Below are 13,472 nucleotides of genomic sequence, written 5' to 3'. Positions count from 1 at the left end.
TTTTGGGGTGTAACCACCCCCACGCCCCAGTCGAAAATCTGCATATAGCTTTCCCTGTGTCATTACTGAAGTAGTTAAGAAACAAGTAACTTAAGTAGTTACTTAGTAGCCTACGAAAAGTCGGCCTTCCGTTTGCACCAGATGCGCATCCTGCCAACAGGAGTACTGTGTTTTCCATCAGTGCTTTTCCACCAGTGTACAAGTGGACCCGCGCAGGACAAACCCAAACCTGTGTTGTTCAAGGATCAACTGTACTCATTTCCTGACAAGAGAGTGATCAAATTGGTTTCTGGCAGAAGAGGTTATCAATATAGTAGCTCTGTGTTAATCATTTGTAGTCTTTGGAACCAGTTCCCTCAGGCCAAAGGTGGCCGAGGCCAAACCTTGATGCATCACAAAGGCAAGTCTGTACTTACGAGAAGCAAAATACAATCTAATTTCTTAGAAACAAACTAGTAAAGGCAGAAACTAGTTTCCTGTTAAAAAGGAGGCAGGTTAAATGTCCCATTGGGAATTTTCCTTTCTCTTTTAGTACCTATTTCCTCCTTCTCAACTTCCTTTAGACAGCAAAACACTTCTTTCAATCAGAGATTCATTAAAAAAATTTTTTTTTATTGGTTATGAATATTCATGGGCTACAAAGCTAATTGTCACCACTCGTGCCCAAGATGTGATTGCCAGATCCATACTGGCAGCATGCTCATTACCACAAATTGTGTTTATACCCCGTGTCCCACACCCAATTATCCCTGACCTCCCTCCCCATCCCCCTGTCCCCCACTCCACTTTGTATCCCTAGGTATGTTCTCTCCCTCTGCAAGTCCAGCACACCACTGTGGTCTGTCTTTCCTTCCTTCTTTCTCTCTTAGTTCCCACTTATGAGTGAGCACATGCGGTATTTATCCCTCTGTGCTTTGCTTTTTTCACTCAACATAACTTTCTCAGAGCTCATCCATGTTGTTGCAAATGGGAAAATTTCATTCTTTTTTATAGCAGAGTAGTATTCCATGGTATATATATATACCACATTTTCCTTATCCAGTTGTCCGTCGATGGATATTTAGGTTGGTTCCATATCTTGGCTACTGTAAACAGAGCTGTGAGGAACAAGGAAGTGCAGGTGTCCCTTCAACATGATGATTTCCATTCCTTTGGGTATATACCTGGAAGTGGGATTGCTGGATCGTATGGAAGATCTATCTGTAGTTGTTTGAGAAACGTCTATACCATTTTCCATAGTGGTTGTACTAATTTATAGTCCCACCAACAGTGTAGGAGTGTTCCCTTCTCTCCACACCCTCACTAGCATTTGTTTTTAATCCGTCTTTTTGATTATAGCCAGTCTACCTGGGGTGAGGTGATATCTCAATGTGGTTTTAATTTGCATTTCTCTGATGACTAGTGATGCTGAGCATTTTTTTCATGTTCCTGTTGGTCATTTGTATGTCTTCCTTTGAAAAATGTCTATTCAGCTCCTTTGCCCATTTTTTAATTGCATTATTTATTTTTTTACTGTGTAATTGCTTGAGTTTCTTGTATATTCTGGATATTAATCTCTTGTCAGATGCATTGTTAGCAAAAATTTTCTCCCACTCCGTAAGTTGTCCTTTCACTCTATTAATTATTTCCTTTGCTGTGCAGAAGCATTTTAGTTTGATATAGTCCCATTTATTTATTTATTTTCCTTTTTTCTTGTGCTTTTGGGCTCATGTTCATAAAGTCTGTGCCCAGATCTAGTTCCTGAAGTGTTTCACCTATATTTTCCCTAAGTAGTTTTACAGTTTCAGGTCTTATGTTTAAGTCTTTAATCCATTTTTAGTTGATTTTAGTATATGGTGAGAGGGGCATGTCTAGTTTCATTCTTCTGCATATGGATATCCAATTTTCCCAGCACCACTTATTGAAGAATCAGAGATTCTTAAGTGTTAGCAGTCAGAATCACCCGATTCTGTTAAAACATAAATTGCTGGGAATTTGCATTTCTAATAAGTTTCCAGATAATGCTGGTGCTGCAGGTCTGAGGACCACACTTTGAGAACCACTGTTTTAGATGCTAGATTTCGGGAACGAAATCATAATCTTTTCTTTTCTTTTTTTTTGTCCTTTTTGAGACCAGCCGCACCGCGCTCAGCCAGTGAGCGCTGTGAGCGCACCGGTCATCCCTATATAGGATCCGAACCCGCAGCAGGAGTGCTGCTGCGCTCCCAGCGTCGCACTCTCCCGAGTGCGCCACGGGCTCGGCCTGAAATCATAATCTTTTCAATTAGTGGATAGTTCACATGATTTTGACTATCAAAACCTTGTGATCAAGTGTTGAAACAGATATACTCCTCCCTCAGGCCGTAATTTAAGGAATCCCTTGAGCCAAATCCGCGATTATATAGCATGCCACTTTTTCCAATGTAAATTCAGTCTGCCTTATTATACACATGTATGAAAACTTGAAAGTCTTCAGAATACTGTGTAGTATTTTGAGTACTTCCAAAAATATTTGTGATCAGAAGTTAAAGTCTAAATAAAAAGTCACTGCTGTAAAACTAAATAATATATATATGTTCTTACTAATGGCTTGCTGTATAAATCAAGTAGGTTTTCAAACAGTTTAAAAGCTCACAGGAAATCAGAATAAAGTATGTAATTTAGTTAATAATATTGTATCAATGTTAATATCTTAGTTTTGATAACTGTACTATGATTCTGTAAGATGTTAACATTAAGGATGAAAAAACTATCTGTACTATTTTTGCAACTCATCTGTAAATCTAAAATTATGTCAAAAATTTTTAAGTTTAAAAAAAAAAAAACCCTCATAGGAAGTAGAGTACTGTGATGTAGGTATGCTTTCTTTGAGGGGGGTGGGGCAACTGGCCAGTACAAGGATCGAACCCTAGACCTTGGCGTTATTGACCTCATGCTCTTACCAACTGGACTAACCAGCCAGCCGCTGCTCTAGGTATGCTTATACATTTAAAAAAAGTTTCATGTTGTTAGGAACTACCTGAGGTTCCTAGTTTATCTCTACAGAATAGTTCAGTTGCCAAATTCTCTCCACTTTACATAGTCTCAGGATATTTTAAGAGATAGTCTAAATGGATTTTATTGGGATATTGAGCTTTGGTTGAGATGTAGAAAATACGTATGGATGATGTTTATGCAAATTGGTAACATTTCACTATTATACTCTCTTCAAAAAAATTTAGATTATGATTTATTTTTTGAATAGATAATATATTCACAAGATTTAAAATTTATTTATTTATTTTATTATTATTTTTTTTTAAAGATGACCGGTAAGGGGATCTTAACCCTTGGCTTGGTGTTGTCAGCACCACGCTCAGCCAGTGAGCAAACCGGCCATCCCTATATAGGATCCGAACCCGTGGCCTTGGTGTTATCAGCACCGCACTCTACCGAGTGAGCCACGGGTCGGCCCTAAGATTTAAAATTTAAAAGGTACAAAAATATATACAGTGAAGAGTCACCTTCCTATCCTTGTTGCCCTGAGCCTAGTTACGCTCTCCAGATTCAACCAATCATATTTACTTTTTTTTTTTTGGCAGCTGGCCAGTACAGGGACCTGAACCCTTGACCTTGGTGTTATAAGTATCATGCTCTAACCAATTGTGCTAACCAGCCAGCTCTAATTTTTTTTTAGATACATTGAACTCTATTAAAATTAAAAACTTCTGTGCATTAAAAGACACTATCAAGAACATGAAAAGACAACCCACAGAATGGAAGAAAACATTAAAAATCATGTATCTGACAAGGGACCATATCTCAGATATGTAAAGTATTCTTACAAACTTAATAGTAAAAAGACAAATAACCCAATTTAAAAATGGGCAAAGAATTGGAATAAACATTACTCCAAATAAAATGTACAAATAGCCAATAAGCACGATAAGATGTTCACACAAGCAAATGATAAGATGCTCAGCATCACTAGTCGTTAGAGAGTGCAAGTCAAAAGCACAATGAGGTAACACATTCATCCACTAGAATAACTCAAATAATAAAAGACAGCAATAGAAGTGCTGACAATATGGAGAAATTAGTGGGAACATAAAAAGGTGCAGCCTTTTAGGAAAATAGTTTGGCTATTCTTCAAAATATTAAACATAGAGTATTAAACATATGACCCAGAAGTTCCATTCCTTGGTATATACACAAGAGAGATGAAACATAGATCCACATAAAAATTTGTACACTAATGTTAATGTTCTTAGCAGCATTATTCAGAGTAGCCAACAGTGGAAACAACCTAAATGTCCATCAACTGATGAGTAGATAAAATTTGGTATATCCATATAATGGAATATTATTCAGAAACAAGAAGGAATAAAAGATTACATACAAGTACCAATAGTATTAATTTCTTCTCTATCCTTTAGATATATTTGTCAATGCATAAGTAAGGAAATGCATATACATATATAGTCTTTTTCTTCTTCTTTACTGAAAATAATAGGATATTTTACTTTTCTGCATTTTGGTTGTTTTGCTGTTGTTTCTTGTATTTTTTACTTAATATATTTTGGAGATATCAGTTCCACATCAGTACATAATAGACGCCTTGATTCTTTCTTAGGTCTGCATTGCATTCCCTTGTATGGATATACACAGCTCATTTCACTGATCCCCTCCTGTGGACATTTAGATACTCTCTATCATTTGTTATTACAATGATGCCATGAACAACTTTGTACCAGTCATCATTTGCACATGTGCAGAGTTGTAAGAAATGTAATTCATGGATCAAGTATGTGATATTGTAATTTGGAAAGAAGTTATTTTATTCACTTTTTAGGAAAGCAATAATATACATTGCACAAAGGGCAAAAGAAAAAAAGGGTAAATGATGAAAAACAAGTCTTCCTCATACCCCTTTCCCTCTAGTGCCTCTCCCTAGAGATAACTGGGGCTACTCATTTCTTTGCTAAGGGCAGTATTTCTGGCCACCTTAATGCAGTTTTCAAAATGCATTAGTGGGTTGGTCCTTGCTTAATGGGTTGGTCCTTCCTTCCCTTCTACTTTCTTTCCTTTCTTCCCTCCTCCTCCTTCTTTTCCTCCTCCTTCTTTGCCTTTTATGACTACTAGTTGTTGGCTTGAAATAAATATGCCTATCTCCATTCTTTATTTTATTTTTAAGAGGGATAATGGGTCATTCAATGAGAGGTAAATTTCCCTTTTTTCTCATCTAAAAACATTTTGAGAGTGTTTATATAAAAAATAATAGACAAACTGCTTAAATTTTTTTATTAATGATTTATTTCTTTATTATCATAATTTCTATTTTTTAAATTTTATTTTGGTCCCATATAGTTTTAAGTTTCATCTGAACTTAAACGTTTCCACTTAGAAGTCTTTTTTAGTCTAAAACCTTTTTTAAGTTTCAATCTTCTGAAGACTTTGACCTACTTGATGCATTTCCATCAGTCATAGAGTGTAATTTTACTGCTGGGCACCTATAGACAAGCATCAGCAGAGCATTTACCCTTTCTTCTCAGCCTGGAGAGTTTTTCGTCAGGCTTAATGTTTCACTTTTCTTGATAATCTTCTCTTAGACCTACATAAAGTCTTAGTGGTCTTTTAAAGCCAATCATAAGAGCTCCATTAAACTTGAGATAATTTACTGAACTTTATTTTCAAATTTCCTCCATGGGCGAGTTGTCCTATCTAATTCAAAGGCCTCTTCCAAGGGAGCCTTCTGCCCTCTGTCATTTTTAACATATTCATTCACGATATTCCTCCAGGAATGGAAAGCTTTTACTACTGAAGGTTTCAGAAAGGCTGGAGTCTTTTTGGGGTCCAAGTTCCTTCTGGGCACACATATGGGCTTTCAGGAAAAAGAAAAAAAAAAGGAAGAAATCGCTGCCAGAGGGCAAAAGAAAATAGAAAACTCTTAGGTAAATCAAAATTACACTGAAGCCCTGTAAGGACAAGGACAAAAAAACGAGGGAAATGCATTCATTAAGAGATACCAGCCAGCTGCCAAATGAAAAAAAAAAAAAAAAAGAGAAAGCATACTCTCCCAGCAGCCCTGAACTTCCCTGAAGACTTCCTCTCATGCTTTTATCCTCTGGGGGGCAGCGGATCCCTGTAAAGGAGGAAAGGAAACGTTGGGAAAGGAGTTCACTTCTTAAAGAGTTGCCCAATTTCCCATTTTATTAGCAGTGAGGAAAAATTCTATTAGGGCTTCAAGCTCACAAAGTGCCATTACTCATCTAAATAAGATAAAAATCTAAGCTGAATCACCTCTCAAATGTAGAATCATTTATTCAGAAAGTAAGGTCAGCTGGTTCCTCCTGTGAGTCAGCTTCTACTGACTCACAGATGGGTCGCCACCTATTTTATGGATTCACACTTTGGGGGCTGGCGTGTTAGCTCAGTTGTTTAGAGTGCAATGTTAGTAACCAAGGCTGAAGGTTCAGATCCCCGTACTGGCCAGCAGCCAAACACAAACAAGCAAAAGTTGGATCCATACTTTGTCACGGTGGCCACACGGCAGTGCAATAACAGCACAACATATACCATATTTATTAAATTTTCTTACCCACTGCAGCTTTCCAGCATTGTATCGTTATTAAATGGTGTTCACATATTTATTATAATTATAAAAGACTTTATGGAAATCAAATCTAAAGACTTAAAAAAAGATCATGATATATATTGAGTGAAAAATAAAGACTACATATTGTATTTATAGCATAATTCCAGTTTTGGAATACACATACATACAGACATTTGAAGAAAACATTTCTAGAAAGTCATAACCAAAATTTCAACAGTAGTTTCCATTGGCTGGTGAGGTTGCAATATTTTAATTTTCTTCTTTACGTTATTCTGTATTTTCTAAATTTTCCACACTAAATGTTAAAATATGCAATATAAAAAGAAAGCATACATATATCAGGAACCTTAGAGGAAAATTAATAGTGAATTTCAACATTTAATGAATATTTAAATCTGAACTGCCTCAGTTCTAGATTTTCCTGGCTGCACGCAAAGCAGGGCAGAGCGAGGACATGCTGGAGCTCTTCAGCATCTCTGCATCCACCTCTCATTGCTTCTCACCCTGATGCCTTTCAGAGAGTAGTGGCTGCTGCTTGGGTTCATCTTCTAAGCCTCACACAGATTTCTCTTTTGGATAATTCTAACCCAGAACCATATAGGAAAGGGGCTTCCTGAAAATATAATTTCTGCTTAGCTAAGTCAGCACAGTACAAAAATCACTCAGCTGGTAAATGCTACTTACCTAAGCAGGGAGCAGAACTGTGGTTTCTAGAGGCAGGAAAAGGGAAAGAGGTGGCGAATTAGTGAGAGGTTGATTAATGGACACAAAACAGCTAGAGAGGAAAAATAAGTTCTGTTGGTATACAGTCAAGCTAGGCACTGATACTTCAAAATAGTCGACTGTATGTTATCAAATGGCTAGAAGAGAGGAGACCGAATGTCCTCATCACAAATATATGATTAAGTTTTGTAATTATAAATATGATAATTACCCTGATTTGATCATTGTACATTGTATACATGCATTGAAATATAACTCTATGCCCACAAATATATATAATCAATGCACTTCAATAAAAAGTAATATAAAAAATATTACTTACCTGAAAAGCTGGTACTTATGTATTTTTTCCAAGAGCTACTATTTTATCCATTTTAATGGATATATCAAATAGTTATTTCCACACTCAGTGGAAATAACACTATTCTATACACAATTGCCATATGGAGAAATAAAAGCTGTTATAACCAAAGTCTTTTGCTAGAGTCATAGTTCTAATTCAGTAGTAGAAATAGAAAATAACTTTCAGAGAATAATGAATTACTTTCTATTCTTTTTGATATAATAAGGAGTCTTATAATTGCAATTTCATCGTATTTTCCACAAGCCTACTCCATGTGTATCTAAGATACTACCCTGTTTGTATAGCAGATGCTATAGATATCAGAGTACTCTGATCATTTGACTCTGATCAGTTTGAGCTATAGTGTTTTATACTCCACTTGTATATTGATTTCATATGTTTATTCAGCTATTGAAATGTTTTAAATTATGTGCATTTTAGGTCCATCAGTTTTTTTAAGAACTACTAGAAAACACAGATGAACTCCCGGTTTCTTTGCTTGTGCAATTTTCTTAGGCACCTAGACTGGAAAACTTTTTTGTCATCTTTGATTTATTACTGTCCTTTATTCTTCATGCTCAGGAAATAATTTGTTTATGTCTTTGAAATGCCATTTATACCTATTTGTACTCTCTATTCATATTGTGACAATCCTGGTGCATATAATACGTGTAGTCATCCATCCATCCATTCACCCATCCACCCTTTTTTTCCTTCTTTCCTTCCTTCTGTCCATCTCTCATGAGTCTCATATCGCTCCTATTTTCAAAAATATTTGAAAAGGTTAACCAAATAAAACAATGTAAAACTGGATGATTGCAATTGTTATCATTCTTGGATGCATTAGAATCAAAAGAGAACATTTGAAAAATACTGATGCCCAGGAATACTCCTGGAGATTTGGATTCAAATGATCCGGAGCTCCCTAGGTTATTCTAGTATGTGGCCAAGGTTGAGAACCTGAGGAAGTGGAAATGAGGGTGTAAACATTACTAGCCATTTGATATGAGCTGATTATAACATTTGAATACTGAGTATAGTTGCACAGGCATAAAGGGCTGTTAAACACATCTCATTGTCTGACAAAACATTTTTTTCCCAGAGCTAAACTCTAAAAGTAATATATTGTATATGTCCTAATAATGTAATAATAGCTACCCTTTGATTGCTTACCATGTGTTAAGCATTATGTCAATTACAGGAATTTATCTCTTTTGATTCTCAAAATACACCTGTGACATAAGTATATTATTAACCTAATAATTCTGATGAGGAAACAGGGGCTTTGAGAAGTTTAATAAATTGACAGCCCTTGTATTCAGGCTAACTACAGAACCCTGGTTCTTAACCACCTCACCGTACTGCCTTGAATGTGAATACACTGGGTAATACTTCCAAATAAAGTTTTGCAAAAGACAGAATGTAATTCAAATGAAGATTCTTGTAAAATAAGGGCCGAAGGGTAAAGTTAAATAATTTAACAAAAGTAATTTTGCAAGATGTTGAGATGATATTTTGCTTTCTGATCATGTAACTCATAGGGAGAGGCACTGGGGCTTCTGGGAGAGTGGTTTGTTAGCTTATCTACCAGATCCCCTCAAGTCTCCTCATTGGACCTGTGGGAGGTCTGGCCTCTCCCACAAGGTGTAGAGCAACAGCAGAGGGGGAGCATGGAGCACTCATAGGGAGAGGCACTGGGGCTTCTGGGAGAGTGGTTTGTTAGCTTATCTACCAGATCCTCTCAAGTCTCCTCATTGGACCTGTGGGAGGTCTGGCCTCTCCCACAAGGTGTAGAGCAACAGCAGAGGGGGAGCATGGAGCGAGGGACAGACTGAGATGAGACCAACACACGTGTGTCCTCCTGTGAGCAAATCTTTTGGATCCAGGCTTTAGAAGCAGGAAATAGAGGGTGGCGTAAAAAGCCAGTAAAAGCCTCCTGCTTGAGGAGCTAGGCCTAGACAATGTGAGGAATGTGGGTTGGACTGGACAAGAGAAACTTCCTGCACTGAAAAGAAGCATAAATGAATGGAGCTGTGTGGTTCCAGAGCCAAGGTCACACACCTGGGGTGTGTCTTTGGCTTGGGAAGTGGGGAGGGTGCAGATATTTAAAAAGTGTGGGGGTGAGGAGGAGAGCAAGATGAAAAGTGAGAGAGGTTGGTTCTGGGTCACAGGAAACTCATGTTTACATTATCTAACAAAGGCTTGAAGTGGAAATACTTCATGCTGTTGAATGAAGTGAGAACTATAGGCTTTATATACCACGCCTGAGTGGTTATTCTTCTATTAAAAACTGACAGCCTGGACATACCTGGAACAGCCCCCTGACGCCAGTCTCTTCTCGCTCTGATCCGAACTACCCAGAACCTTCAGAATTATCTGTCTTAAACACTCTTTGAGCTTGTCAAGAACTGTAAAAGGGACTCTATTGCCTACTTCAATCTAAACTCCCAATTGGGCTTCATTCCGCCTTTCTAAGTTGGTCCCTCCACCTCTTCAACATCTTCTCTCATTGGTCAGGCCTGATCACTGCTCCCCAAATGATCATGGCTTGGATTGTCTCTGTTCCATATGCTTTTGTCTTGACTTTCCAACGGGATTGTAAACTCTTTGAGGGAAAAAATCTGTCTTTAAAACTCCACATCTCTTCTCAAGACCTAGAGCTACGCATATGGCAAAAAAGTCAGTGCCTGCTGCTTGACTCAGTTATAGTTTACCCTGAACAGTACTCAGAACACCACCAGCCACAATGAGATATTTAATGATTTTTTTGATTGAGATAATGATCATCCTAGAGTCAGAAATTATATGGTGTGTTTTTTATAGTGACAAAAGTGATGATAAAGCCTCGGGCTGGCCAGTTAGCTCAGTTGGTTAGAGCATGGTGCCGATAACACCAAGATCCAGGGTTCGATCTCTGTACCAAACAGCTGCCAAAAAAAAAATTAAGATAAAGCCTCAAGATGACATGCTGTAATAGAATTCAAAAGGTCTGAGTTTGAATGCTAGCTCTATCACTTATTAACTGTGTGACCCTGGGCAGGGCCCTATGAGCTACAGTTTCCTTATTGTAAAATAAAGATGATCACAGGGACCTCAGAGTGGCTGGGAGGATTAAGTTACACACCAAAAGTAAATTGTCTAGCATAGTAAATGGCTAAAATAGGCATTCAATAAATGTTTTTATCATAGGAAATTTAAAATCTCTATTCCTTTTTTGGTCTTTGGTTTTAGTTTTTTGGTTTTATATTTTCTCCTTTACCCAGATCAGAACGATAATTTCAAATTTTCTTTAAACTTTTTGGAAGTTAGACATTTTCTGATAATGAGAGGTTGGAAGACATCATATTAACAAAAAATATATTTTTCTTTTTTGGTAATTATCTGGATCATAAAAAACGATAAACAAGCCAGATTACTCTTAACTTTGGCCTGGGAATCAGGGAAAAGGTGAGGAAGGGAAGGTAGAGAGAGAGTCCTTAGATTACTGATAGAAACTTGACCCATTAACCCTTCATTTATTTATTTATTTTTTAAAAGATAACTGGTAAGGGGACCTTAACCCTTGACTTGGTGTTGTTAGCACCACGCTCTCCCAAGTGAGCTAACCGGCCATCCCTATATAAGGATCTGAAACCGTGGCCTTGGTGTTATCAGCACCACACTCTCCCAAGTGAGAGATGGGCTGGCCCACCATTAACCCTTCAGTTAGCACTGATGATGAGGCCTTGGTGGTAAGGAAGTCCCACCTAAGGGACTCCTGCCTTGGCTACACAGAGTGTTCCAGGGTTGGGTTATGAACCTCCTTGGCAGAGCCACAGCCCTGGCCCTCCAACCAGTTGGAAATTTGCTGCAGCATGGGTGTGGCTAGTAGGATACCACTGTGAATTAACCAGGTGTGAGACCATCAGGACTGAACTTTATTTCACCCAGGAACAGAGTGATAAAATGACATTCTTCTGTATTTTTATTCTATCCCATCTTTCTTCTTGTCCTTCCACTCAAAGTTGCTGGTGGAAGGCGTTGGGGCTATTGTGCCAGGTGTGAAGATTTCACCCACTGGTCATGAGACCTCACTTGCAGATGCTGGCTCTGCCCCTGCCTTTGGGGGTCGGCCCTTGAACTCGCAGAACCTTAGGTGTCTCTGAAAGTACAGTAAAACTCTGTTAGTCTGATGTTATTGTTCAATTAAAAGAAAAGTGAAGCAACCAGTTGACAAGGTAAGATTTTTTCCTGACATCATTGATTCTTTATTTAAGTACAGACAATATTTGAAATGAAATAAAAGCTTAAAGGCTCAAATACATCCAGTAAGTTGAAGTAGCAGTGATATATACATCCACACGTCAGTGTAGCTGTTTAAAGCCACATCTTGTTTTTCTAGGCAAAAATACAGCATGGGTTATGAAATGTAAGCCTTCCTTGCACTATAATTCAATGAAAGACAATCATATTATTCTGTTTTGCAAAAGTCAATGGTCTTCAATGTCATAGCAAAAAGATGATGAGATTATAAAGTGAGGCTAGAAAGGAATTTCCTAATAGAATATCTGAACAAAATAGAATATCACATCCCATAATTCTCCCTTGTCAATTATAAAAAATGTCTTCCCCAGCAAGCCTACTTTTTTTTTTATTGAAACATAATCGATAACACATATTTCTGGGGTACAGAGTTGACTATCAATACTTGCATACAATATGTGATGATCAAATCAGGATAATGAGCATATTCATCATTATGATATGTAATCATTTTTTGTGCCCATTAACTAATTTCTTGCTGACCACCCTCCCCTTCTCCACCTCTAGTAACCACAGTTCTATTCTCTCCTTCTGAAAGTTCAATGCATTATTGTGATCGTCTGTTCTTTCTTTCTTTCATAGCTCCTACTTATAAGTGAGGACATGTAGTATTTCTCTTTCTGTGCCTGGCTTATTTCACTTAACACAATTTTCTCTAAGCACAAACCTGATTCTTTGTTACCTCTTCTGCTTTCCATCCTTATCATTAAACTCAGAACTTTTAATGTTGGCAAAAAATAAACAGAAAACTCCTATTTAAAAGCCATGTTGCGGAGAGTAGTTAATGAGTAAACAGAAATTACTGACTTATGAGAAAGACTCTTATGCAGAAAGGGAATTTATCAGAATAGCTTTGTCAACTGGGAGTACCTACTTGATATAACTAGCCCATTTTAGAAACAGAAAGTCAATTAATTTACTTCTTCCTTTTCTCCTTTTGGCCAACCTTACTTTCTTGTTATCCCTCTTTGGCTTCTGGAAGTTTTTATTATTATTTTTTTTTTACCCCATTAATAAGTTCAGCATTCAGTCTCTTGACTTCCCTTATTTTCACATGCATCCAAGGACCAGGTGCCACAGTTTACTCAGAATGTCAAGTGTCTTGTATGAAAATTGATGACATAACGTTTTAAGTACACATTCGTTATCAGAAAAGCAAATTGCAGTAGGCCATACGGCACATTAGTTTGTCCATTTTGTGTGCTAGTTTAGAAAACTTATGAGGAAGACTCAGAAAGGATTCTGCCACACTTCTACGTAGTCCAGAGAGATTGATGGTGTCCCCATTGGGAGTCTCACCACTTCTGTTGTCTGTTCTGAAGCTTCAAGGGTTTTGGTGCATTATGTCAGGATATTTGTGTTTGAACAATGGGGAGAGGGAATGATGAAGTGTTAAAGAAATACCCATGGCTGCATAAATTAATAAAGAGCATCAGAGAGATTGAAATCATAAAATTCTTTTGTTTCCACTGGATTCATTCCATTAACTGGCTTCCAGGGACGTCCAGGACATTTGGGGGAGATTGTTTC

At 37.5% G+C, this 13,472-nt stretch overlaps 1 protein-coding gene across 2 annotated transcripts in view; it reads right to left on the bottom strand.

Annotated features, from left to right (window-relative positions):
- Window positions 1-11,534: 11,534 nt before the first annotated feature.
- KNG1 (kininogen 1) overlaps window positions 11,535-13,472 on the bottom strand; it is a 25,514-nt gene continuing 23,576 nt past the window's right edge. For both annotated transcript variants that reach the window (XM_008582722.1, XM_008582723.1), the window contains one exon: window positions 11,535-11,781. In XM_008582722.1, the coding sequence (XP_008580944.1) occupies window positions 11,701-11,781 (81 nt within the window). In that variant the 3' untranslated portion in view covers window positions 11,535-11,700. The remainder of the gene's footprint in view (window positions 11,782-13,472) is intronic.

Source organism: Galeopterus variegatus, unplaced genomic scaffold, assembly GCF_000696425.1.
Source record: "Galeopterus variegatus unplaced genomic scaffold, G_variegatus-3.0.2 Scaffold2709, whole genome shotgun sequence".
Classification (NCBI taxonomy): domain Eukaryota; kingdom Metazoa; phylum Chordata; class Mammalia; order Dermoptera; family Cynocephalidae; genus Galeopterus; species Galeopterus variegatus.
This window is presented reverse-complemented; position numbering and strand designations above follow the sequence as displayed.